Source organism: Ammospiza nelsoni, chromosome 1 (assembly GCF_027579445.1).
Source record: "Ammospiza nelsoni isolate bAmmNel1 chromosome 1, bAmmNel1.pri, whole genome shotgun sequence".
In the NCBI taxonomy this organism is placed as follows: domain Eukaryota; kingdom Metazoa; phylum Chordata; class Aves; order Passeriformes; family Passerellidae; genus Ammospiza; species Ammospiza nelsoni.
The window spans coordinates 146,350,270-146,378,231 of NC_080633.1; the positions used below are offsets into that span (position 1 = coordinate 146,350,270).

Consider the following 27,962-nt stretch of genomic DNA (forward strand, 5'->3'; position numbering starts at 1 on the left):
CAGGATGCTTGATCAGGTTTTGAGAAAGATGTTCAACATATAGGCCTGGCTTTATAATTCTTACCTTGCCAGGACAGGCTGGAAATTAAGGTGTTAAAATGTTCAATGTGAAACTTGTTCTGTCAGACTTACAGAGCTGAAGAGGCACAGGAACTATTATTTGACTGAGAAAAAAATTTCACATAAACCCAGGAATGAAATATTTACTACTACTGACAGTATGATTGTAAATACAGGGCATAGAGAAACCCAGGATGAAATGCAGTCACAAGTGTTTCTTCCATTCATGATTACAGTGAGGGACCTGTGAGCTTCTCTTTGCTCCTTTGTTATTCCAGTGTTTGCTCTTTGTTATATGAAGTCATGTATAGGTCCAAAATAATTTGTAGGAAGTTACTGGAGTTCACTGGGGCCTTCAGCACCATAATCCTAAGAGAAAGTGAGCACTGGAGTTTGAGGAGCACCTAGATTAATTTTTAATGAATTAGAATCTTTGCTGAGGAGCCTTGATGAATGTCTGAGCACATGATTTAATATGTGTAAAATCCTAAAAGGAAGTGAATTGCTTATGGTATTTAAAAGGAAAATAAACTAAACTAATTAAAAACCTAAAAATGTCCATTAACCTAGCAGAGCTCCTATACAGTTAGGGGCTTTTTAAAGTCTAGACTTAAAAAGAGAGAGAAAAAAAATGCACTTACTATGGTCGTTGAAATTATCTTGCATTTACCTGCTAAGGCATGAGTGCAGCCCTCAGGGTTCTCCATTTACCTTGCTGGGGCTGATGATATTAAAACCTGCAGTTATACAAGGAATGCAGTTTTACCTCCATCCCTAAATGTCAGTCTTGGCACCAGCTGTTCAAGAGAAACTGAAGGTTGAAGTTATGACTTGAGAGGTAACAGGAATTATAGGTTACCTTTTTTAGGAAGTCATGAATGCATCTGGCAAAATGTCTACAGAGTTGTTACCACTTGATAATAATTTGTAAAACACAGGGTAACATATCCTTTCTAGTTTCTGATAGAAAAGTCAAAACTACAGTGCATTTTCAGCATGCCAGTAGGTGCTTCTGCACTTCAACAGCAATCATCAGCATGTCTTTACTTCCTGTTTTCATTATTGTCTGAATATTTCACTGCATGTGAGATTTAGTCTCACAATTTAGTCTCACAAAGTCTCACAATGTTGGAACTGGGGTTGAGATCTGCTGATGATATTTGATAAATAAGAAAGTGTTTAGGAAGAAATTTTCAAGAGATCAGTGAAGAGTGTCCATTTCTTTTAATACTGGACCCTTATTTAAGGGGATGAATTTGGGAACAAGAAAATAGCTGTGATTGATTGTTTCAGAGGGAGCTCAGGAGATATAAATCACTGCATACATGCCTAAAGTTCACAAGCAGGTGACAGAAATGAGTTATTTAATGTGGTCTGTGGGAGCATAAATTCAGAGAAATGAGCTTAAATGACTGAAATAGGTATTAAGCTTGTCAAGAAAACTTTTTAGACTGAGAGGTGTAAAAGACTCTCAAGGGAATGTAAGGAAACTGCTCTATTCTGAATTAACAAAACATAAATTAAGGAATTACAAACATCCTCTGAATCCTCATACTTCACTGTTAGGATATTGTGTCACATGACAGAGTAGAGCAAACCCTCTAATTTCTAGGAGCAGGAATTCTCATCTAGTTTTTGGGTGTTGGAAACAGTCTGGCAGTGCTATTTTGTACAGTGCAGCTCAGTGAGGAGACACTGCCTACAGGAGAGTCACTGTGGGTGGACAATTCTGTTATTAAAAGCAGGCTTTGGTGTATTCTAGCCCTACAAAATGATTGCAGCTGTTTTACTGAGAAAAGCAGAATTTTATATATAAATAAATTTAATTCATTCCAGATCATAGTTAATTTTTTTTGTGGAATGCTTTGTTTGTTTGTATCTCAGATTCCACAAAGGATCTTTTCTACCTAATGGACAACAGCCAGATACAAAGTGACCAGAACTACTCCCTCCCTTACCAGCAGTATTGGGTCTTCAGGCAGAAGTACTCAGCTGAGGAAGCTCTGCTGTGGTGTCTCACACGTAAGGCATCATGGGGGACTGCTATTCTGCAGGGGATAATAACTAAATAAAGTCTTTTAACAAGTGTTATAATAATATTGAGTAAAAACTTTAGACTTTGAGGATTTTTTTTGTAGACAACTTCTAAAATTTTAATGGGAATTGCCAATGTTTGTTTATTGCTTACAGTCTTTGCCTGCCATGGCAGAAAGGGTGCCCATAATTCACCACCAGGGTGCCCCTGTCATGGGCAAGAAAAGTCAAAGGTACAGCTTGGGCAATGCCCTGTTGTTCTTGAAGTGTACCACTCCAAACAGGGAGGTGGAGTAGTGGTAAAAGAAGGTAAAATGCAGATAATTTGGGTTAGTGATAAATTATATTTTGATGCCGTAAACGGAGAAGAGTTTCTAGCTCTACCAGGAAGTCAGAACTAAGAGTACTAAACAGTGCACAGACTGCGCTGTAAGAGGCCAAAAAATTAAAATGGTTTAAAATTAAGCATTGACACACATGTTATAGGAGCCATTGCCATGGTAATTAAGAAATGGGTTTGACAGCTTTGCTTCTTTTCTGAAAGTGTGCTCTTACCCTGGGACAAACTTCAGAACAAATTGCTGTGAGCAAATGTCTTGAATAGTTGATTCTAGGAAAGTTGTGTTTAATTTTGTGTGATGCTTGAATGCTTCAGAAGTATTTTTTGTAAAAAACTTATTGAGACATTATAGACATTATTGTCCTTTTTATTTGTTAGAGACCATGACTGATGCAGAGTTCTCTTATGATTATACAATTTTTATGTCAGATTTACTAAAAAAGAAAGATATATTTATTAATTGAAATATTAAAGAGAGACCAATGCACTGGAGTAATGCTTGTTACAGCTGGGGAATTTATCTCCCCAAGTAGCTGTGCTGGATCTTCTTTACTCTGCTCTCCAGGTAAACCTGCTCTTGAGTGCCACTGGGGCCAGAATGTGTCCTTCGTTCTCTTGCACTTTAAATTAATTAATTAATTGGCAGATTAGTAGGATAATATTGCAATTCTCCCTTTTAGTTGTTTGCTGATGGATAGCTTTGCTCTGAAAACATGAAGGGGAGCAGAGAGGGAAAGGAGCCCTCGTGTGTGTAACTGTTCATGACCTTCTCCCCAGGTTGTGCCCAAGAGGAAGAGTTCTGTCGAATGGCAGATCTGCAAAGTGCCACAGACAAATACTTTGTGTGTACCCTCTATCCAGAGGCACAGATTTGTGACAGCAGCATCAACCAAATACCAGGAAACTGTGCAACTGTGCTACCCTGGCAGCCACAGACACTGTACCATAAAATAGGCAAGTTTTGCTATTTGAATGTATAATGTCTGCTCTAACCCTGGGAATGCAAGCCAGTGTTTTTGGCTGTTGGTTCTGAGATAAAAAGTCTGCATGTATAAATGAGTCTTGGGATGTGATGGTGCAAGGGAAGGTCAGGCTGTCTGGGATATGGTTTTTCAGTTCAGAATGGAAATTTCACTCTGTTCACATCAGCCATTCCCAAGTCGGAGAGGCCAAGGGGATCTCAAATTTGTGTTTTAGTTTTAGCCCTTTTTATAATATGGGTGACATAGGAATATCATTGGAATGTCACAATCTACCATTAAAATTTCTACAGTAGCTAAATAATGCAAAAACTGAAAGCACTGAGTGTAATTCTTATTTTGCTTTAAATATCTTTTAGCAAATGCAGAGCTTTAGATGTGAATTTTAACCTTTGCTCTTTGGATACTTGGGAAGTTCAATGTTTTTCTCATAGGGCACATGAAAGAAAGCTGGACAAACAAGCCTGTTTTCACAGGAACATGTAATTTTGCTGTGACAAATGTAAAGGTCCACTGAACTGAGCTATTCAATCATGTCATTTTGGGGAGCCCAAAGGGCAGCATGGGCTGAATAATGCATGAGCACACTGGAGTCTTCGAGTCTGGAGCTGTATCCCAGTTTAAGGCCTTGTGGAAGAAGTAGCATCAACAGGTCTCAGCAACAAAAGGCCTGTCTGGAAGTCTTTCCTTGGTGATGTAATTTGCTAAGCTTTCAGAGCCTTCACTCAGTAATTTTTTATTCATCTTCAGGCTTAAAAATCAGAATTTTCTGTGACAGCATGAAACTATCTTTTAATCAATGAGAGCTCAGCATAAAAACACAGGCTGGACCCCTATCATTTGATTACTTGGCCATTTTTTGTATACAACAGTTAAACTGATTATTCCAATTTTGTTTTTCTTTTTCCTTCCAGTGACTCTTAAAAGTTCTGTGAAGAGCTTCTACACACGTGTACCATTCCAGAAAGTAAAAGAAATCTCAGTGAGGAATAAAACTGACATGAGCAGAAAACCTGTTTCAGATGGGTAGGACATGAAAGTTCCTTTGTTCTCCTTGGAATTTTAACCATGTCTGGAATTCCAAGGCTGTGTTATGCAGATACAGGAAATCAGATGTGTTGATCAAAGAATTGCATTGTTTGAGAGTATTTAATGAAGAAAAGATAACATATGATTTAAAGGAGATTTATAATTGAGTTATAAATAATAATCTGTATAATTATTAATTATAGACATGATAATTGTTACTTACAATGCTACTATTTACCAGTTGGCCTGTTAAATACCTTACCAATGATATACCAAATCAATTTAGGCTGATATTTTTAGGGCAGATATCAAAATAATTATCTAAATTAATAGATGAAGTCTAATAAGTATACTAATCAAGCATAATTTCATCTACATATGGAAAATGTATGGAAGTGTGTGTGTATGCTGGTTCTGCAGCCTTATTGTGAAAGGTTCACAATTTCTACAGGTTCTCATGGATCATGTTTTTCCTTTCCCAGGTTTTTTGAGTGTGAGCGTTGGTGTGATGCTGATCCCTGTTGCACAGGATTTGGCTTTTTTAATGACTCACAGCTGACAGGTATTTCCCCCCTGTTTTTGTTTCTAAAATAATTTCAGTCTTTCTTCAATATCTTGATTTTACCCTTCTTTTGCTCTGAAGTGCACTTTAAAAGCCCTTTCAGATCTCATGTACCTCTCTTCAGCACCTTTTTGGGTAACCATAACCATATCTAGGCGTTCAGTCCAATGATACGTTCCACATTTCAGAAATTATTAAGAAAACATCATGAGAATGAGTCCTTAACAGTCTGCAATTCCAACAGCATAAAATTCAAACTGATAAAACTCCAGTTTTTTGTCATCCATCAATTTATTTTCAAAACTGTTACTTGATTTCTTTTAGTGATTTTTTCCCCTTTTATGTTGTTTCATTTTTTAAAGCCTAAAGGACTCTGAAACCTAAATATTACTGAAATTAGGTGCATGCAAGCACATAATGTCTGTGGATATTCTGGGGCAGTTTAGCCTTTTTGCTTGCTTGGTTGTCTGATCTTCTCTGCTCCCAAATTTTAGTCTTCTGCTTGAGGAGGAAAGTCTTCAGCTGGTGTTTGAAACTGGGTACCACCCAGCTCAAAGTCAATTAAAAGGATTTTAATATGTTATTACAAATTCAGATTTAGGCCACTGAAATCTGTAACTTTGGTTTTGGTGGAGTCATGTGCTAATCAGCTCTCCCTGAGGTCATTAAATGGGCTGGTTTTATAATGCATTTTGGAATTTGAAACGCTTCAGAAATACATATTTTTAATTCCTTTTTTTTTTTTTTTTGTTGAGCAGACAAAATTTTCACTTGGTCAAAAGTGAATGGCCTATAAAATTAATCCAGTGTGTTTTGGATAAGAATTAATGTGCAAATAAAAAATAGTTGATAGTTTTCATGCCTCCATATGATCATGTGAAATCTGAAGTCTTAACTGAATATGATTTTGAGTTTCTTGAAGTACTTCTAAAATAAATAGAAAAATTTAAGGTGCCCAACACGCAAAATGGAACCATTTTTATTTTATCTGATTATTATTTAATATCTATGACATTTCAGACATCCAGTCTTGGCACTCATTTATTCAAGAGATCTTTCAATAGTGATTTTAACATGAGCTGAAATCTTCAATCAAACTGTGTTTCAAACTCTCCATAGTTTTCAGGAACAAAATTATTTACACTAGAGCTTTTAAAGAATTTTTATCTTTATGTAAGTAGGGAACATGTTTCAAAATACATGCAGATTTTTGATTGCATTAACATGGAAGGGCTCTTTGCTCAGAGTTGTGACCTTTGCTCAGTGAAATTCACTGTGATTTGGATTATAATGGATTTTAATGCTGGTACCCACCTTCCCTCACAATGAATTCAGTGGGATTTTTCAGCACTAGTTTCAATCATTTGCCTCATTTCAGGTATTTCCGTCCTTTGATTTCTAAGTTGGTTGAATTTCACTTAACACTCAGTGGAGCCATGCTGTGTTCTTTTTCTTCACAACACTGTCTAGAAAAGGAAAATTTTCTTCCTTATTGCTATAACCACGTGCATCCTTGGCAGGTGGGAAGATTGTGTGTGTGACTCTGAACAGCCTTGGAATCCAGACCTGTGCTGAGGAAACAAGAAGTTCTTGGCACATTTCAAACTGCACTTCACCAGATGCTGAAGTCAAAATACACCCATTTGGCTGGTATCAAAAGCCTGGTAAGTGATGCAGGACACATGACCTTTCTAGTGGATTTCTGCACATTGAAGTTTATTATTTGGCTTCAGTGTGTGAAAATTCCAGCTTCCAGCTGTAGGACCCATTTGCAAGGACCTCAAGTAGACAAGGCAAACAAGTATGTGCAAAGGAAAGAAGGGTGCAATTTGATGTCCATTTTAATAGAAAAGGAATAGCAATACATCAAAGATGCATAATTTAATTTCTTACATTCTATCAGAAACTTGTGGCCAATGTCAGAATTTAAATATATTTTACCTCACTGCGCAGTCCTGATCAGGAAATCATTCTTTGTTTCTCATTCCTGGGCTTAGGATTTTACCATCCATGTGGATGCATAACCTCAAAAGGTTTGGGTTTGCTGCAGAATTTAAAATTCCATTCTGGTTGTTTTGGTTAAAGAAAGGATCAAGACCAAATTCCAAAGCAGACTTGTGTTTTTCAAGCAGCAAGAAGCCATCAGGTGTTTAAACAGAAGAGCAGTTATGAGGTGTTGTGTTGTTTTCTGGGGAGGAATCAAAACCACTCCTAGTGAAGATGGATTTTATTTTCTGTGGAGAAAGAAAAGCTTCATTACTGTGTTGAAAACTTTAAATGGGCTTCCCATTTGTCACACTCCTTTTGGGCAGGTCTAGTTCTACTTTCTTAAGCTCTGATTTTGCATGACTGAAAGAATAAGGAAAGCAATTGCCCATCTGAGTTTGTCTCCCTTTATGGGAGGACAGCCTGTTTCTTGTTCACACAGATACAACTCCTGAGCTGAGAGCCTCCATGGGGGCAGGTCTGGTGATGTTGACAAAATCAGGGAAAATTTTTGAATAAGGAATACTTCTTTCTGCTTTTATACTGGATTATACCCTTAGTTCTTGCAGAGTAGAGAAGGGCTGATAGCTGAGAGGAGAGGGGGGCACAAAGCATGGATATCTTTTGTCCAGGGAATGGGATAGAAAGATAATCCAGTTAAAGCTGTGTAGAGATGGATCAGATATTATGTCAATACAGCGTATTTTACAGTGTTGATAAATAAAACCTTCATTCACACTCTAAGTGTCAGAAATGTAAACTGAGTTTTGAGCTTTTCAAGTCTTGCACTGTCCCTGTGCCCACAGAGCCATCCATGTCCTCTTGTGGGGCAGCCCTTGTTAAAGGGTAGAGACAGCATGGAAGCATTTTGGAAGCTGGGAGGGGGTGGGCTGAGGGTCTGGCACTTAGAGGAAGGGAACAACACCCTGCTAAAGCAATGGCAGCATCCTGGTGGCAGGGGGACTTGTGATGCAGACAGGGCTAAAAGTGAAACAAAGAAAGGTGGAGCAAAGAAGGACAGCAGTGGTTTGGATAAACTTCCATTTCTTGGAATTGTTTTCCCCTTGTTGACAAAGAACCAACAGAAAATAAAGGCTGTTTCTCACGTGCCAGACAGAGAGATGATGAAGAGGAGCCCTGGTGTATGCAAAGTAGGGAATGTTAAGAGAGACAGTGACATTTCCTTATGCATTGAGGGAACTACAGATGTGTTTCCACCATACCACCCAGCAGGGCACAGATGTTTATGCAAATGGAGATATTTACAGAAAAAAATTTGTATCAGTTCTGCTGTGTGTTGAGGGCCTGAGAACCAGGAAAAGGAACAAAAAGGTTCTGAGGGTAAAAAGAAAAATGAGTAAAATCTGAAGGAGTGATTTACTGTAGGCAGTGGGATATTAGCATGATGCAGGGTCTGTGACTGTATTCCACAGTTTGGTTTGAGGAAGGCACTTCTGTCTCTGTGTTTCATAACAGGCTAAGTTGATGTGTGTCTATCTGCTGCACAGCCCTGTTCATGAGCTATTTGATTTTGTATAGTCAGAGCTGCAGCTCAGTCAAAAAGGAACATAAAGCAGAATTTCAAAGACGTTTTGGATAAGACTTTTCCCAATCCTTCACTGCTGTGAATGGGAAAACCTCTGAGTTTTTAGAAACATTTATCAGTTACATGCATGGGAAATACATACTGGAAGAAGTTAACAGAAAATCTGATCTGTCATCATCTTCTGTAGGGATGGTCATTTATTGTGTCTTAGTGGAGAATTTGTAACTGGTTTGACTAGCCAAAGTGTTCTACAAAATATGAATGCACAGCGAAAGCTTCATTTTTATTATTTGTGATTGTAAAATATTTATGGGAAGTATTGGCAAATGAGAAGTTTTTATATGGAAATGAATATGAAGTTTTGTGTATGATAAATTCTTATTTGCACTTCAATTTGGAAAGTGTTGTGCATGAAACTGCCTTATTTATAATTCATATTTCTGAGAAATTCCAGTTTGCTGGAAGCAGAGAGAATCTTGTCTCTCTCCTGGTGCAGAAACCCAAATACAGAGAGGGGCATAGAAAAAACCACAGAAATACTGAAATGAATTGTTCATAACTGCATCTCAAAAAGCATTTGTAGAAATGTTTATAAATACAGAAATTTAGGAAAATCTGGTTTCATGTACAAGCTCAAAAGGACTAGATAGCAAAGCAGCCTTGCATCCTTACTTTTAGTGTTTGTGGGGAGAAGATTCAACATTCAGGTCTGAGAAGTAATGCTGGAAATATTGAGTAACATTGCATTTTAAACCTTGAAGTATTATTGTTTTCAATGTTCATTTATTATTTATATTGTTTTCTGCTTTTAGCTGACTTGAAGAGCACCATTCCCAACCTGTGTCCACCTGTTAATTTACCTTTCAGGCAAGAAAGTGGTAAGTAAATTTATGAATTCAACAAAAACCAAAACCAAACATCTCCCCCCACCTTCCCCCACCAAAAACGAAAATATAAAGAGAGCAGTAAAAATCCCCTCATCCTCTATCCTGTTTATATTGCTGAAAAATCACACTATAATGAAAATGCTCCCCATGAGGTCACTCATTTAGATGTTTACTCATTTTCATTAGTTGTGTATCATTTAAAAGAAAGACCTGTCCTGTCCACACTGCTGACCTAATTTTTCACACTTGCTGCCACATGAGACAAAATATTTGTCAGGACTGATGAAAAAAGTTATTTATGAGTGTGGATGTTGCTTCACTTTCCAGATACAATAAATCTGGTGGCACTCATATGTGTTATTTCAAAAGTGGGTGGATCTTCTTAGTAAATGAAACTTAGCTGCTCTCTTTCAGGGCTTTGTATCTACTGACCCCTAAAAATCTATGCAAATTTTCAGCAGCTGCAGGCTTCCCTGAAGTGTCCTTTCCAGAAATACACTGTGAAAAATGCCGTGTCTAACAGAAAGGAAGAGAATGGGCTTATGTAATAATTGATAGTTTATTAGAAAACTCAATTTAACCCTCCAGTTATACTGAAATTGAGGAGTCACTTCCATCTCTGCCTTTGATCTGAACAAATATTTAATCTGATTGAATCTTTCTTTAAACTTTATTCAACTGAGCATGCAGGGGACTTGATATTTGCAAAGAATTTTCAACACTCGGTTCAGAATTTATATGATCTGTGTTTTCATCATATCCATAACCACAAGTCATAATCAAGTTTGGTCTATTTTTAGAAAACTTTGTGATTTTTATATGATCATTTTAATGCAATAGAAGGAAAACTCCTATCTTTGTAGTTAAGCAGAAATAATTTGTGTGTGAAACACTTTGAGGAGGTGGTGGAGGAGGCCTGGCCTGTAGGTTGGGCACTTCAACTCCTTTGCCAAGGATGCTGAATATTTTTCCCCTGGGATTTGGAAAACAACTTTACTGAAGCTTTCTTCCTCCCAGAGAGAAGCTTAGTAGTAATTTTGTAATTTTCCTCTTATGTTTTTCTTGCTTGCTTAAATCTAGGAAAACAGTGCCTTAAGCAGCACTTAAGAAAATCAGGAAATTGGGTCTTTCTGCTGTTTGCTTTTGCCTCTAAGGCTGCCCAGAACAGCAGCCTCAGCAAGTGAGGCGCTCATCCTTTGTAACAACCCTGATCTATCACACACATCCATTTCCAGGCCATCTTTCCAAATGCAGAGCAACTATGGGTATCTCTGGTTAAGCAGCCCAAGCCAGCCGAGCTTCCCACAGGGATGCAGGATTCTGGGTTAGAGTGGTTGTCCTGGGGACTGATAGTATTTAGGAGAAATCACTTAATTACAGAACACAACCAGGCTAGAAGTCAAATTAGCACCCATTTCCTGGACACTTTGGGCCTCTGATATCACCCACTCAAAATGCACCTGGACACCATCTGTCCTTGTTCTGCCTCATTTTGATAGTAAAAGTACCAGACTGCTTATTTTGGTCAGATTATGAACTGGGCTGTGTTGTCAGAAGTTTTAGAAAATTTTCAAAAACATTGTTTCCAAACAATTTATGATTGTATGTTATATTGATATGTGCTATAGAAGATAAATTGTTTTAGAGCTGGGCATCACACAAAAGCTACTAGCATTTACTGAATTTTGTACATTTTGGTAATGCTTGTACATGGGGATAAAAAATTACTGTCTGCTCTTTGGTAGCCAGATGGTGAATGTGAGAAAATGTCACTGATTAAAGGGCACTGCCATGAGTAGATGTGTGTGTGTGTGAATGTAAGTGTATCTATACATATGAAAAATAGAAATTCATCAAAAGATCAGAAAAATACTTAAATTTGCATACTTTGCCAGAAGGCTCTGTGAGATTGTGAATTAATGTTATGTCCGATCTAGAGCCTGAGTTAACTGGAGCTCTATTAAGGCTTACATTTCATTGAAAGTTAATGCCCTGACTGCCTCATTTCTGCATCAGCCAGTTTGCAATGCTCAGGACAGAGTGCCCAGACTTTGCTTCCTCCCATTTGCAGTTACAATGCTGCTCCTTTCAAAATCTGTGGTGTTTGCAGCCCCAGCGTGCTTTAAAGGAACCCAGACAAGCAGACTTATTTTCAGCCTGGTGGGAAGTAGATGCTTTGCCTGTTTTACTCATTGTTCTTCTCAACAGAGAGGGTGGTGGCATTGTAGGACCATAAAGCAACAGAAAGATCTCAACAAGTTTTTACAAGTACATGGATAGCAAAAGTTAGGGTAGGGAAAATATGGGGCTGCTGAATGGGGCAGGATGAGAAAGGAGATGGGAAAGGACAAGGTGCCTTTTCACCTCAGTCTTTCCTGGCAAGTCCAGCCTTCAGGATATTCAGATCAGGGGGAAGATTGCAGAAAGGAAATTTTAGCCTTTGAGAAGGAGGATCAGGTCAGGGACCAAGCTGGACATACAAATCCAGGATTGCAGAGGGAGCTGGTTAATGTCATTCTGAGGCCACTCTCAAGTACCTTTGAAGGTGATGAGGGGATATATATTTTCTTTCTGTTCCCTGGTCTGGGCTTTTGAGGAAGTTCCTCAACAGTAATCCCCATAAAATGTCGAGAATCTGCAATGACAAAAATAATTTTCAGGAGCAACTTCTTTTCATGTCTTTTCCTAGAACAGCCTGCAGCCACTAGGGAGATGCAAGAAAAGTCCCTTCCCTATGTAAGGCCAATCCTGGGAGAGACCCAGCAAAAGGAGAGGGTCAGGGTTCTTCCTGTTCTTTGTCTTGTACCAGAATGTTCATCCAGCAGCGCATTGCAGCCCTGTGATTTCTCTCAAAAGCATGAGGCTAGAGTGGGCTTTTCCCAAATTATTGCCCCTACAAACAACACTGTGTTTCTAACATTCATTAGCCTTTGAAAAAAGGGAATTGGTGCTCTGTAGTGCCTGTAGCCCACTGATCTCTAGCAGGAGGGAGGTGAAGTGCACAATGGCTTTCACCTGAATTCTCACTGATTTTTGTTGCCTCAGCAAGTTTTGCAAAAGCCTTTCTGCTGCAAGGCTGAACTCTCCAAGTCATCTCATATCCAGGCTGTAGTGTGTTTATCTCAGTGCATGGTTTTCATCTTTAACTGAATGAACACTTCCATTTTCTTCTATGCATCTTTTGCATGGAGCAGAGCAGGCTCCTGCTGGTCTGTTGTGATTTCCACACAGTTTCTGTGATCTCACAAGTGATGCTTGAAAAATTGATAGTCTGAGCTGACTGGGAAAGTCCAGCTTGTTAGGTTTGGAGCATTTTTTCCCCTGTAGAAGTTCATGTGCTGTGATGACACTGAGCATGGAACCATCTGTGGGGAGTTTCAGGTACAATCTGTGACCTTTAGCAATGGGAGAACAGATGTTATTTTAAGACTGCCCATGCTGAAAATGCTCATATGTCATCCTGCAGTCTTGGTTTACTTAGGTTGGTATTTAAACAGCTCTGCTCAGTTGTGTGAACATCTTGGACTGTCTTACAAAGAGAAAGCAGCCAAGTCTCATAATTAGGTTTGAGATGGAACTTCCTGCAGCCAGCTGTAAGCTAGGAGAGATAAGAAAATGGGGTTTTTAATTATATGTTTTTTGTTGTTATTTTCTAAACATGCAATGCTGTTATTCAAGCAGGTTATGCACAAGGCTTTGAGTTTTGGAAATTTTTATGTGTTTGCAAATTAGTGTGAAAGAAGCAAAACAATCCATGAGACATATTACCTGAATTTCTAGAAGGAACACTTGTGCTTAGAGCACACTGGAGAGCCTGAAAACACTGTTGTGTATGTGGGAGGAGCAACCTTGGTGACTTACGACTTTTTAATGAGATTTATGAATTGAATACAGTAATTATCTAAACTTTAATGATTCTTTTTCTTCAGTTTTGAATAGAGCATACCAATCCATCTTAGATTTGGCAGCTGTTGGGAGGCAGTGGCCCTTACAGGGTGGCTCCTGCATGGCCCTGTGGAGTACACACAGATCATGTGGGCTCTGTTCCCACTCCATGCAAATCAAGTAATTGACAGAGAAACCACCCAGGCATGTGGATGCAATGATCTCAGGCCCTTCCTGTTGCTGCCTCCTATGATCCCCCAGTGATTTATAGTCATTCCCTTGAGGCAGGACTGAGCAGAGCAGGGGCTACGGATATTCCAACATGGGAGTAAATTTCCCATCGGGCTATGTCTGCCCATGGGGTATTTCCATTCTCAAGAGAGATTCTGATAGCAGTACAAGTGCTGGTGTAGCTGATTTTGGTGATTAATAGCATCATTTATCTTCCTGTTTTCCCATAATGTAGAGTATTTGTCAGAAACATCCTTAGTGTGAAACAAAACCTTATTTTGTCCATTTTTAGGAACTGATTTACCATGCTCCCACACAGCAAATTTGATCCCTGATATGGGATTATTCTATCTTTGGTCTTTAGTTTGATTTTTATTGTTTGTAAATATGAAAATTTTAGCTTTTTGAAAACTGTTTATTTTAAACCTGGATAAATACCTAGTACATTTTTAATACCTTTACTATATCATTTGCTATAATTGGCACCCCTAAAGGAGACAGAAAGCTTGTATTTAACAGGAACACAGCAAGATTGCTCCCTGCTAAAGGCCATAAATACACAGTTGTTATTTTTGAGACTTGTCTGAGGTGTGATTACAGTTATTATGCAGCAGTTTAAAGAAAATAATTCATTTTGAATTATACAAATCTCAATGGATCAACAAAAACAAGTAGTTCTATTTTAGGAAGAGTATATTTTCTGCATGTCCACTCTGAGTTGATGATTTGCTGGCTTTGAAGATTGTTGGTATACAAACAAGTTAGCAAGCTGTTGGAAAAAACCTCTGAAAAACAGGAGTATAAAGCACTGAGTTCAGTCTGTAAGCATGTTTTGGGTTTGAGTCAGGGGTATTAAATATGTCTCACAAATTTCAGAATTAAGATCAGAATTTGTTTTTCAAACATAAATCAGGCATGCTGAACCCAGAATTCTGATTTATGTACCTCCTTAACCTCACATTGACCTCTTCAACTTCACAAGTTTTCTTTTAAATTTAACTTGTTATTTTAATGCACTTCTGTATCTCTGTCTTCTTAGATCAAGTGTTAAATTTTACAGCAAACTCATAATTGATGCCTCTTTTCTTCCACTGAAGTTAGTGATGAAACTTTTGTTGACTTTATGGCAAGGATTTTATAACCTCTTTGCCAGGAAATCTATTCCAGTCTTGTGCTCTTGTGACTGCAGTGGGAGCAGAGTAAGGCCAATGTGAGCGTTTTTGCAAATCCATTCTTAAACCTTGCCTACCCAAACAAGAACATCTGGAAGAGAGAGGCTCTCTATATGGGACATCTATAATTTTAAAATAAGAGTTGCAGGGATGGCTGGATTCAGAGGGCTGTAATTATCCAATGAAAGACTTCGCCAAAATGTGGGTTGGAAGGTCAGCTCTTAACCTATTTATAAACCAGAAATGTCTTCCAGCCCATCAGGTGCACTGTGCATTGCCAGGAGCACAGGGCCAGGCTACAGCTGTGCCTGAGAGCAGTCTCTACATGAGACAAGTTGAGATCAGCCATGGAAAGTTGTGTTTTTCTCACAGAATTAAGTGGGTGTCGTGGCTGTGGGTGTTGCTAAATCTGCTTTCAGGAGAAGGGAAGAACCAATATCCAAAATCTCTTTAGCAGCTCACTGCTGGCTGTCAGTGTCCACAGTGGTGCCATGCACGGCTCTGGGTTAAAGAGTTTTGCTCTTTTGTTAAAATAATCATTAATGTTTCTGCATCTGGAGTCAGCTGGGCAGTAAAAGGAGAAAAGAAAAAAACTGGGAGTCTCAGCATTTATGACCTGAGATCATGAATGCTTTGTCCAGGATGGAGGATGAAAAAAAATCCAAAACAATCTAAATCCCAACCCAACCCAAAGAACCTCCCCAGTGGGAGATGGCAAGGGTCACTTCTGTGAGATTTGTGGCAATGAATAATCAGTTTAGGTAGGAATGTATGAGGTATGAGCTGTGGATGTTTACATCATGAGTGGTCACTCTTCCATGCCTAGCATGGACTGCAAATGCCCAGTATGCCTCATATGTATATAAAAGGTATGGACTTGACTCTATCCCAGATAAAGGGACAAAAGAAATTTCTAATGCAGAAGTAGAAAGTTTAGCTTGTGAAATTAGGTATAGGAGATAAAATTCAAGTGTAAATCCAAATCCAGAGGTGAAAATCCAAAAAGTTTCTTTTGTTTTTGTGGATTAATTTTGAATTTCCTTCCTGAGAGAGCAAAGACTCCTCTGAAAGTTTGGCCTGTGGGAAATGGAGGCAAATAAGGATGGTGAGACTTGCCCCAGGTCACTTGGTGAGTCAGGGAAGAGAGTCTGGGGAAATATCTTCCAAAACCACTGGTGCACCCAGACTTTCTGTGTCACGGTGGAATCCAGACAAGGCTCTCTTTTGAAAGAACCACAGCTGGTAATTTGAAGCTTTGTGTTTGAACCTAGAGAGATTTTGCTTGTTCCAGCAGTAGGATCTCAGCTGCTGGTACTGTGGACAGCACAGGATGGCAACATTGCTCTTGTAAAAACAAACTTTGAGTCATATTGATAAAAGAAATCTTTTCTTGTTCCTCAGAAAAAACAAACAAAACACAAACTGAAAACATAAATTTGTAAGATTCAGTCTGGAAAAGAAAGACCTGGGGGACCTAGTAATGCAGGCAGAAAATCTCTGGAGACGATGTAATGGTTAATTCTCCATCACTTAAAATTGATGTCTATTTTTAAGTATCTTTCTAAACAAGTGCCACAAACTGTCACTCTAAATGTAGAGGCTGAAGTTTTCTAACATAGGTTATGCAACAGCTCATACTGGATGTTTTTAAAAAGAGAAACCATTGACAATACAGAAAATAGTAATTTCCACATGACTAAAATCACTCTGTTCCTCTAAAATAATTGAGTAATCAGTCCTTAAAGGGAAGAAAAAAATCCAGTGCAGTGAGTCTGTCAGACAAGCAAAGCTGCGGCTGCAGGGTCACTGCTCCTGACTAATTCAGATTCCCCTGATCTGTAGCACTGGTGATGACTTTGCCTCACTGTGACTCCAGGAAGGTTGTGGTGTTAACATGACACAGTGCAACACCACATTAACCTTCACTCATGTTGAGAGCTGTGGTCAAACTGTCTTTCTGAGAGGGGGAAGCTTTGGCCATCTTTGCCAGTCACTGATTTCTCAGTAGAATAAAAGAAATGTTTAATGAAATGACAGGTCATGACTTTTGTGTCTGTGTGGGTGAATGAACTCAAGGGCAAGATCTGCTCACCAGGAATAGCAAAGGAGCAGCTGACTCTGCTCTGTCCTCACCCTACAATTACATGGAGAGAGCAACACCAATCTACTCTTTGGGACTCAGTGGCCACAGCAGGCAGGACCTTTTGCTTTTAAAACATATTTAACTTCTGAAAGGAACTAAAATAATTAAAGGCCCATTCTGTCCCAAACCTTCTGTTTTGTCTTCTGTGTGCAAAATTAAGAGTTCTCAGATATTTTTATCTGTTTGTGTATGAGAAAAGAATGTTTGTGGTATTTTTTAAAATATAGTTTGATACAGATGGACAGTCCTTGAGAAACACTGGGGTTAGTGCATGTGTGTGTATTTGCAGGCTCACACAAGTGCATAGATGTTAAATGTATGTATGGGAATACACATATATGTAATACACATGATTATATTTACACATATACATGTATTTGTGTATATATATTGCTTTAAGATAAAAAGTACTATTTTAAGATAGAAATTGCTATTGTCATGGTAAATTTAAAACTAACTTTTTTTTTTTTGTCTTCTTCATAATTTTTGAAGCACAGTAAACTCAAACCAGTATCTTTCCTCAATTTTCTCTATTTTTTGGACTTCTTCCTGTTGTAATGTAATTAGAGCTGTTCAGAAACCTTTTGTTTAAATCAGTTGGATTTAACTTCAAAACTGGATAAAGCTGCTCTGGATTTGCCTGTTTCTTTGCTAAACTTTTTACCCTTACTTTACTAAACCTTGTTTACCTTTGTAAACCAGTTAATATCTGACCTCTGAACATGGGATTGGACCTTCAAGCCGATTAAAGGCCTTTAAATATGTAATTTATTCTCAGTTGATGCAAAGGAAAATTACACTTGTACATTGAGGAACTCCCCAATGCTTTTAACTCTTTATTAGGTTCCTCTGAAATTTTTACTTCTCCTTCTAGTCATATTATTCTTTTATGGTTCATTTTACAGAGTATATGGATGCATGGCAACTCTTAAATATGTCATCTGTTCTCCTGGATTCATCCATCTCCCACTTTGAAGTTGTACATGTTAGCAGAGATACATCTAATGACTTCTCCACTGCCAGAGATTTTTGCCTATCTGGTAAGGAATGGTCAGTCACAGCTTTACAGAAAATACTGGCTTGTGAGCCTGAAAACCAAGAGCAGCTTTCCCACTTCTGACATAGATATACTGATTTTACTTGTCTTTAAAGATATCCCAGTGTTTCCTAGTCTGAGAGAGGGGGTCTGAAGTAGTTTAGAGATAGAGGCAATAGATATAAATGCTGTAATATAATACAGTAATTAGGTAATTTTGACACCTCTTGGGCACAGAGATCTCTTACTTCTCCAGGCATTGTACAGCTGGGAGAATATTATAGCAAATAATTAAAGCAATGATGTCTTGTTTTTCTATAGAACCACAGATATTTGCTAACCCCACCTGCCAACACCTGAAGCAACCTGTGGCAGGGGTGTGAGAGGAGGGGTTAACTGAGGGCTAGGAGCAAGCAGGGATTGAGCTGTAGTGACAGCAAAGAGAATTGCTTTATTCTGCAGCCTGACCAGACAGAAGAGTTTAATTTCACAAGACTGGGAAATCCTCAATGCCACAGAGTGCTAGAAATAAGGGAAAGTTCCCACTTACTGGGGACTGTTAGAGTTCAGATGAGGTTATCAGCACTTTACTAGATGATGTTTTCCCCCTTCTAAAACCTAGTTTTAGTTCTTTTGCTGCATTATTCATTTTAAAAGCCAATAGAAGCTTCTGTCCTTTGGCTATTTTGAAGAATGTTCTGGGCATTTGGGGATATTTATGTCCCATTACTCTGAATTACATCATACCCTTGTTGCTTCTCCTTTTGTAAAACCTTTCTTTTAAGAACAGTGTAACACTGCCATGCAAAATGTCAGAACACATTTTTGACCTGCTCTTTTTCTTCATGCTTCACCTCACAGCTTGTTCAAAGAACCAGTCATGTTCAGTGGTTACACTGGAGATCCAGCCTTCAGCCATAAGGTGCATGTTCTACCCTGATACTCAGATGTGTGCCCATGGCCTGCAAGGGCACAGCTGCTGGGTTTTAATCAAAGAACCTGCTACCTACATCTACAGGAGACAAGGTAAGGACAGGTCAGAGCTGTGGAGGAAGGAGCTCAACTGTGGTGCTCAATTCTTGTGAATGGAGGACTGAGGAATTCCTCACCTCATAAAGCAGCATGGATGTCTCCTAGACACTTGTCCATGGCTGTTTCAGAGGAGTTACAGCCAAGGGAATGGCAAAATTGTCCCCAAATACTGTTTTAAAAATGCGTGAAATCATAGTGTTACCCTCTGGTGCTGAAGCAGGCATAACAGAGGAAGTCTAGATTATGAAAGATGTTTTGAAAGTGCAGAGTAGTGAAACCAAACAACAACATAATACAAGTCCAACTCAGCTTTTCATCTGCAGAAGATGCTTTGATATGCTCTTCCTTTTAAGCTGGGAGAATAACACTAGGAGTGTTGAAAAGCCACTGTCAATTGAAAGTATTAAGGACAATCTCTAGAGAAAACAAAAAAACCAAACAGATATCCCTGCTCCCTAAACAGGATGAAATAATATTTTAAATAAGTGAAAAATATTTAGAGAGAAAAAGAAGTTGTGTAGACAGTGTAGATAAGTAACAGTTCTATTGTTTGGTTACATACTTGTTTGAAAGTATAGGTTTTGTTGGGTTTATTCCCCTTGATTTTTAAAGAGACTGCTTTCTTTTATGTAATACTGATTATTTTATTTATTAAAGGTAATTAGAACACAGGCAACAATAAGAGGGAAAGGAAGAAAATTTTCCTTTTCACTGAAATTCTGTGAAGTCAATGAGAACTTTCGAGGTTGAAACTCAATGAGATAAAAAGCAGTTTACCATTGCCAAGTTAAAAAAAATCACAAACTGAGACTCAAAAGTAGACTTGTGTGTTTATTGTTCATTACAGGTTTGGTTTTAGTCCCATGACTTTGAATTTTGTTCCTGTCTATCCAATGCATTGTTTTAGGAGAAAAATAGCAGGAGGTGTCACTTCTCTGTGTTTTAATGAACTGATTTATGGGAAAACAGTAAAAGTAAACAGTAAATGTATCTGTGTTTCATTTAAAGAAGAGAATTTTAAACATAACAGAGTTACAAGAGTTTTAAATATAAGAGTTTAAAACTATGGGAAATGGGACTAATTTTCATTTCTGAGATGGTCCTAACTTGAAAAAACAAATTATTTTTCCTCTGCTCACCCTCTGACAGATTTACTCCAGCCCATTTCCGAATCGGATTCCACCCCGAGAGTGTACATCCCATCCCAGGGATACCTACTGGGCAAGTCCCAGGTGATCCAGGTGGGCTCAGGATGGAGGAGCATCAGGCAGTTCCTGGGCATCCCCTACGCTGCCCCTCCCCTGGGCGAGCGGCGCTTCAGCGCCCCGGAGCCGCCGGCCTGGCCGGAGCCCTGGAACGCCTCTGAGCCCCGGTGAGGAACCCTGAGCACAGCAGTCATTGTCCAGCGTCAGCCTCATTGCATGGCTGTGACAGTGGGAAGGTGCCACCAGCTCACATCCCAGGCAGCAGAGCGAGAACTTAATGTTACAACTCACTTTAAAAGGTTTTTGACCAATCACACAAAGCAAAAGCATATTGATCCAATCCATCCATCCAATCGCTATAATCACACATACCTTCAGTTAAAACAATGCTTGTTTCAAACACAATACCTGCTTGTAAACCTTAAAACACAATGCACAGATTATTAGAAATTTAAATAAACTATTATTATTAAATAAATTTAATAACCAGCATTTCAGCAAAAGAGTGGATTTTGTAGGTGTGCAGGAGAGACTGTGCTTGTGAGCCTCAGCCCTGCTGTCTTTACAGCTGGTGCTAATTTTGTGCCATTTATGTAAAGTGTGGGTTTTTTGAAAGAACATTTTTAAGTTTTAAGCTTTTTAAAATGAGGCAGGGTTTCTGAGGATGAGTTCTAGACGCACAATAATGGTTCTAGCTCCAGTATTAAGCTTAGAACTTCCTAATATCTTGCTAGATAACTTTTCTGCAGCTTAGGGAGTTATTCTAGACAAGCATTAATACACAGACCATTGTTCTATTTGGCCTTACTTTTCTACTTACATAATTTTTCTGCTGACAAATCTTATGGCTACTGCTTAGCTCTAATCACAGTTCTGCTGCCTCTGAGGCCTGCCTTTTGCAGCTTTCCCAAAACCTCTGATTTTATGGATTCCCACATGCAGGGGTGCAGGTCCAGCCAGGGCTGAAAAGCTGCTGGGGTGATGACAACAATATTCATGTCCTTTCCTCTAAAGCAACCTACAGAGTACAGATAGAAACTTTGATTAGCTAAGAGAATAATTTCTCCATCTATATGTTAAAGCATGCAAGCACCTCAAGAGAAAAGTTAAATTCCTGTACACTCTGTTGAATCTCTGCATAACGCCCTACCAACTGTCTGCTGTCAGTCCATTTTCATTCTGAATAGTATTTATACAGGTATTTATTATATTTATACAAACAGTTTTGATCCTGCTGAGCCGTACATTTGAACACATTTCGTTCAAAAGGGGCACTTCAATACTGATGTAACCAGAAGCTGTGGGCCTCATAAAGAAGTTCTCTGCCTGGTGATGTCCTAGAGATCAGAAAATCAATTTCTTCTGTCCAAAACCTATTAAAAGGCAAACACCTGGGGACTTGGAAGTGTATTTGGCCTTTGGTTATCCCATCCTTCAGGATGCACCTGAGCTGTGGGGCTGTGAAACCACAGCCTTGAGTGCAGGGGTCTGGTGGGATATGACTTTTTGTTTCCCAAGGTGTTCAGTGGCGTTATTTTAGCACACACAGCAACAGCTCTTGGTGCCTGAGCCACAGTGAGGTGTCTTGTAGGGCTTAGTTAGACTCACCTGCCTCTGTGATCTCCCCTTGAAGAGCCAGGGTTTCAGTGAGCAACCTGGCTGAGATTTTCAAAACAATTTGGGGACCTTTGTCAATCTGTTCCTGTCTTTTGAATCCACAATTCTTGCTTAGTCCAATGAAGAATTTAGCCATTATCTTCTATTATTTATTTAAAGTTAAAAAGGCAGTTATTTGAGTTAACACTTGGGGAATTGGAGAGGCCTCACTTTATGTATAGAAACTGTTGATTTTTTTAGGATTATATATATTCTGTTTTGATGCTAAATATATACAAGAAATTCACATTAGCACAGTGCCATTACTGATGGAACAGAAATATTTATTTATCACCTTGGACTTGATAAAAGACTTAAAAAACTTGAAAAAACCAACCCAACCCAACCAAAACCAGCAGCTAGCTATTGGAGTCTCCAGCTCCTGTGCTTCAGCAGGTGGCAGTCTTTCTCCTGAGAGCTGGACAAAAAAAAGCCTTGGTCACAGGTGATCTCTGCTGCCCTGTGGAAAGCTGCATGATTAATAATGTAATACCTATTTTCCTGGCAGGTTTCCTACCTGGAAATTTGTATTTTTTCTGCCAAAAGTGGCTTCAGCAGTTTTTTGTTTTGGAAATGATGTGCTCCACTATGTCAGTGTGAAAGTTGTTGAGTGACATCACCATCCTAGATGAATCTCCCCTTATGGAAAAAAAACTTGTAGAATTCCATTAAGTCTGGTCCTTTTCCTTGTAGTTTTCTAATAATTTCTTTACACCTTTAGGAAAAAATTTTACAAGGGCATTAAAAATGATAATTTAGAAATAATTTTCTGGGCTATTACCATATTTTCTGAAGCACTTTTGGCTTCTTCACTAAGAAATTGTGAGTTTTTTCCTAATTCATTGTGTGCTATGGTTAAAGCTGTGAAATAGAGGAACTGGCTTCAAAGTAGGTTATCACTAAACAGCAAAAATCATCCCCTTGATTCAAGGTTGATAAGCTTGAGCAGATTAATCTCATTCAGATGGTGGCCAGAAAATAATTTTCTCTATGTGGTTGGCTACTGAATTCTTATTGGAAGGGTACTTTTAACATTAATTGACACTGTTAATGGCCTGCTATGCTCTTAGAACAAAGAGATTTTTAAAATGCATTAAAATTTTGAAGTTACCAAATTTTCCCACAGACCATTAGAAATTAAATTAAACACAATGAAATGTAGCCCACAGACCACTGGGAAATAAATCAAAATTTATGTAGCCCACAGATTATTAGAAATGTAAATAAATATCCAGCATTTCAGCAAAAGAGTGGATTTTGTAGGTATGAGGGGAGACTGCCTGTGAGCCTCAGCCCTGCTGTCTTTACAGCTGGTGGTAATTTTGTGTACTTTATATAAAGTGTGGGTTTTTTGAAAGCACAATTTTAAGTTTTTTAAAATGAGACAGGGTTTCTGAGGAGTGGTTCTAGGCACACAAATTCAATGCATTATGTGCATTCATACAAACCCACATAGCTGTTGTTAACTTATAGGTGGGCACATTTTAAAATGAGATCAAGATTTACAGATTTAAAGGTTTTATTAACATAATGCATCAAAATATAAGGAAGTAGCAGCAGTGGAAGAAGAGTAAAAGTCTTTCTTATTGGGACTTTTTCAATCTGTGTCTCTAGGGCAGCATGTTGGCAGCCAGGAGATGGGGAGGCCCCACCAGAGTCTGTCAGTGAAGACTGCCTGTATCTGCACATCTTTGTTCCTGACACCACTGTAAGTATGAGATGTAATTAAAATCAAATTTTTTTTGTAGCTGAAGATTGTCTCTTTCCAAAGTGCTTTTAATTGGCATGAGTGGCTGTTTTGCCTGTGTTGTCCACAAAGCCTGCAAAGTTAAATTAGGCACTCTGGTGTCTTTACTGGTACAAGAGTATTCCCTACTTTGTGTGAGCTGTGTTGGGTGACTAGGAGGACAGCACACTAAAAAGCCAGAAATAAGAGAGAGAGAGACAGAGAGGGAAACACAACACCAGAAGGTGACAGCAGAGGAGGAGAAATCAAGGACAGGGATGGCAGTGCTCCTGCAAGCAGACCATCTGTCCAGGAGACAAGAATGCAATACAATACATCAACATTTACCAGCAGACAGGAGGCTGCTGATGTTTTTTTTCACCCTCCTCTTTACTGTTCCTCTGTTGACATCTGTGGGAGTCTGTTGGGAAATGACAGTGGCAAGCAGTGCTAGATTTGTGGCCAGCTCACAGAGGTTAAAAATAGATGTTTCCAAAAATGGCTGGGCCACTGGTAGAATGCGAAGAATTTTCATTTGAAAGCTCTTGATTTTCTCATTCTAAGCAGATATAAAAGAAAGCTGCAAGTTAAAGCCAAGCTAAAATGATTGGCCAGCCCCTGGGGGGCTGGGGATGAAGATGCTGAATAACATGTGAATCCCATTGAGGAGAGGACCGAGAGACAGGAACTTTTTTTTTTCCACAGTACTGGCAATTTTCAGAAGGTGGTGGTAGTTGTAATAGAAATTTATGAATTTGTCATACTGCATGTCTGGAAAGAGCTGATTTAGCAATCTGACAGCAGCACAGAGTCCCTTGCAGGCCCATTTTAACCATCAGAGAGACCAGCAGTCTGTCTTCTCCCTGCAGCATCAGGCTGTCATTTTGCCTAGAGTGCCGTCACCACTTATTGAAAACATCAGGTCACTGTCCCAGGCAGTTTGCCATCTATGCTTAAGAGCTGCTTTCAAGATACTTTATTTGAAAACCTTGTATTTTCCACTTAAAGACTAAATAGGCTTTTCTATTCTCCTTCTCAGTCCTGTGAACTGAATCTCTCCTGTCTTCTGTAAAGTTGTAAGGTAGAAGTAGATCCAGTCAAGAAAATGAGTTTTACATGCATAAGTCTAGTCCAGGAGAGAACTAAAATTTCTGGTTTTGCAGAAGTAGCTGGGAACAGACGGCATTGACTTTCCCTTCTCTTTTTGTGGCAAGTTCTATTTTTTACTCCCATGCAGATAGAAAGTTATATATTTTCAGCCTGTGAAAAGTTAAATTAGCTAGTAAATATGGAATATATTTACACAGAGAGCAGTGAATGCAGAGGTCATTCAGGAGCATTTTGTGCCTCAAAAAGAGCACAGTGCAGGGACTGCTGTCTGTCACCAAAGGACTTTCAAAGTGTCAAGCACTGAAGAAGTTGAATGACATAATTTTGCTTCCATAGCTACATGTACCACAGTTAAACTAGTGCTTCTGACTTTTTTTCCACCTATAATTATCACCACCTGTCACACTAGCTCAGCAAAGCTGTGCTTTGCCTTTATTTAGAAAGGATTTAATTGTAAGATCAAGACTTAAGAATCCCCATTAAATAGGAAGAAAAATCTTCTCTCTTCTTTCTCCATTTCCTGCACATTCCCATCTTTATTGTGTCATCCCTATTGCACTCAATTTTTTACATATCAATATTGTACAGTAGTAAAAGCACTGAAGGTTTCCTGTCTTGGTGGAGTTTAAATCTGTCCCTGTCAAGTAGCTCGTCAAGTGTTTTACAGAAGGATGAGCAGGGAGGTTGGACCAGATGGCCCCAAGAGTGTTCCCTTCCAAGGTTAACCATTCTGGCATTCTGTGATGGAGAAGATGCTTGTGAATGTTATGAAGCTTCTCAGATTTCCAGCTGAGCTGCAGCATCCTGGTGGCTGCTGAACTTCATTATCCCATTAGGGTTTGCACATGGGACCTAAGCCCCTGCTCCTAGTCCCCATGAGACCATGATGGAGCTGCTGGGCTTCCCATTGCTTGGTGTAGAAAAAGAAATGGGAATGCTGCATCCAGACACTTGGCTCTGTGCACAATCCCGGTGCTAAATATTCCCTGAATTACTCCATATCTGTTGCAGCCGTTGTCAATGGCTTTGGTTTGCCATTTCCAAATTTTACTGCCCATCTTTGCCCTTCATAAGCTTTTTATTGTGTAGAGTCACTCAGAATAAGGTAATATGCAATTTGCAGGGCAGCTGGAGGTCATGGTGCTGTGGAGACTGTGAACATGTGTGAAATGCTTAGCATGAGCCTCAGGGTTAACCATGCTGAGCTGAGGAGATGGACCAGGCTAAATATAACTGTTAATACCATTTTAGCTGACAGAACTTGATGTTGGTTGTATTTCAGAATGAATTTCCATGTAAAAACAGATGATTTTATTTTTTTTCTTCACCCCCATCTCTCTCTGTGTTGCATGCAGTGCAGAAATGGATGGGAACCAGGGACAAGGCACTGCAAGTTAGGCAGTTTCAGTTCAAGAGAAGTTCATGAGAAAAAACAACTGTCCCAGTGCTTGTAATGTCTTGCGTTTTCATGGCAACATTGTTATGTTCACAAGAAGCCCCTTAACTGATTCATCAGAGAGATAAGTGAGGAGTGCACACAGATATATGTAATTTTGCAGGATGCTGCAGCCATCACTTCTCTGCTGCTTCTCCCATACAGCCATTTGTGTTTTTGCTGGAGACTTTCTTTGCCAGAACAGATGGGACTGCTGTGTTTAGCTCCATCCAGAAAATAACAGCAGCAGAGCCCATTGCCCTCTAGGTGCAGGGAAAACCAGCCCCAGATGTACTTTGATGCTGCTACAGGAAAGGGGAAAACCAAGCCAACCTCCCCCCTTTTCTTCACTGAAGGAACTTTCTATTGAGTGTCTGTAACCTGCTGGTGAGTGCTGAGGTGTCCTGGGGCTGTTCTGCCTTTTCCTGTTGATGCAGCAGCAGCAGCCCTGCTGTGTGTGCAGAGAGGGTCCATACCTGTTGCTGCTCTGGGAAAAAAGCTTCTGTTTCTGTGCAAAATCATATAGCTCTGCCAGGAGTGTTAACATGGGTGCAGATTGGCACTCCTTGCCATCCCAGGAGTTCTGCTGGGCTCTTTTGAGCTGGGTCCATCTGTACTTTGTGAGATGTGGGTCTCTCCTCTGCAAAGTCCTCTCTGTAGGATCCCTCTGTGTATCTGGTAGGGGAAAATTTTCATGGGCACTGAAGGAGCATGGAGTATTATCAATATCAAGTGACATTTTTGAGCCTAGGCAGTGTGAGTGCTGGAAACTTGAGAGCAGGAAGCAGCTGTGCACAGCTGTTAGTCTTACTCAAGCTGGAGCAACCCAACAGGCCTTTTCCTTCTCCTGTTTCCTACTTGTTTGACTTGTCCTGCATGTTTGTGTAAAGCAGATGTGCTCAAGCAAAGACAAGCACACCACATGCTCAGTGGCCAAGGCAGCAGGAGCTGGCCTAGAGGAGATTTTGGCTGGTGGAATACTGTGGTACTGTTAGATCTATTTTATACTGGAGATAGTGCCCTCTTTGTGATATACAGATCATTGCAGACAATTTGTGGGCAAGACCCTTTAAATTCCAGACAGATAGGCAGATATTCCCTCTTTATGGTCACTCTTAAAGAGCTATAAATGGCTTAGATAATGTTCATGAGGAAGCTGCTTGTGTTATCATCAGTGACCTACCAAAGCAACAGGAATATTAATCTGCTCATTGTCATGGCAGGTCCAAAACATGTCAGTGTTGCTGTTCTTCCACAATGGAGGAAGTTACAATGCTGAGGAGGGAAAGACAACTCTGGATGGGTCATACCTGGCTGCCATCGGTAACGTCATTGTCGTCATGGCAAACTACCGGGTCGGCATCTTTGGCTTCCTGAGCACTGGTAAGTCATGGGTTTCCAGGGCAAACACAATTATGCATTCTGTGACTCTTCTGGTTCTGATTTTTATTTTTTCAAGTTATTTTTAACTCAAGTAACCTATATTTTTCACAGATTTTTTTATAAATTATTGTGGGAAAAAAATGGCCAAGAAGTAGCGGAGACTTGATCTGAACAGAAAGGGGAGAGGCTTGGGGAACAGGGAGAGCAACAAACCAAACCCAATATCTGTATCAAAGCACTGGCTAGACTTGTGCTTGCAGATGAACTTCTGGATATTGAGTTTTGCAGATGCATGTGAAGATAGGTTAGTACCAAAATTCTTGTGAATTCCAGTGGCCTATCATTGTGGGTAGAGTTGTCAATGATTCCAACTCCCAACCTGTTCCATCCATGAAATGTTGCTGATGCTCTCTTGTGCCCATGTCAGAGTGGGGAAGGGGCAGAGGCAGAAAACTGTGGGTTCATGGCAAGAAGGATGTGAGAGGATGGAAAGTAAGGCACAAAGGTAGTTGGTTGGTTCCTTA

The 27,962-nt window shown here is 39.4% G+C and overlaps 1 protein-coding gene across 1 annotated transcript in view; it reads left to right on the forward strand.

The window, feature by feature from the left end:
• TG (thyroglobulin) overlaps positions 1-27,962 on the forward strand; it is a 148,704-nt gene that overhangs the window by 52,078 nt on the left and 68,664 nt on the right. Inside the window, exons 30-40 of the mRNA XM_059478454.1 lie at positions 1,945-2,082; positions 3,212-3,388; positions 4,329-4,440; positions 4,926-5,005; positions 6,526-6,669; positions 9,350-9,415; positions 17,761-17,895; positions 18,753-18,917; positions 20,073-20,295; positions 23,399-23,492; positions 27,279-27,438. Coding sequence (XP_059334437.1) covers positions 1,945-2,082; positions 3,212-3,388; positions 4,329-4,440; positions 4,926-5,005; positions 6,526-6,669; positions 9,350-9,415; positions 17,761-17,895; positions 18,753-18,917; positions 20,073-20,295; positions 23,399-23,492; positions 27,279-27,438 — 1,494 coding nt within the window. The remainder of the gene's footprint in view (positions 1-1,944; positions 2,083-3,211; positions 3,389-4,328; positions 4,441-4,925; positions 5,006-6,525; positions 6,670-9,349; positions 9,416-17,760; positions 17,896-18,752; positions 18,918-20,072; positions 20,296-23,398; positions 23,493-27,278; positions 27,439-27,962) is intronic.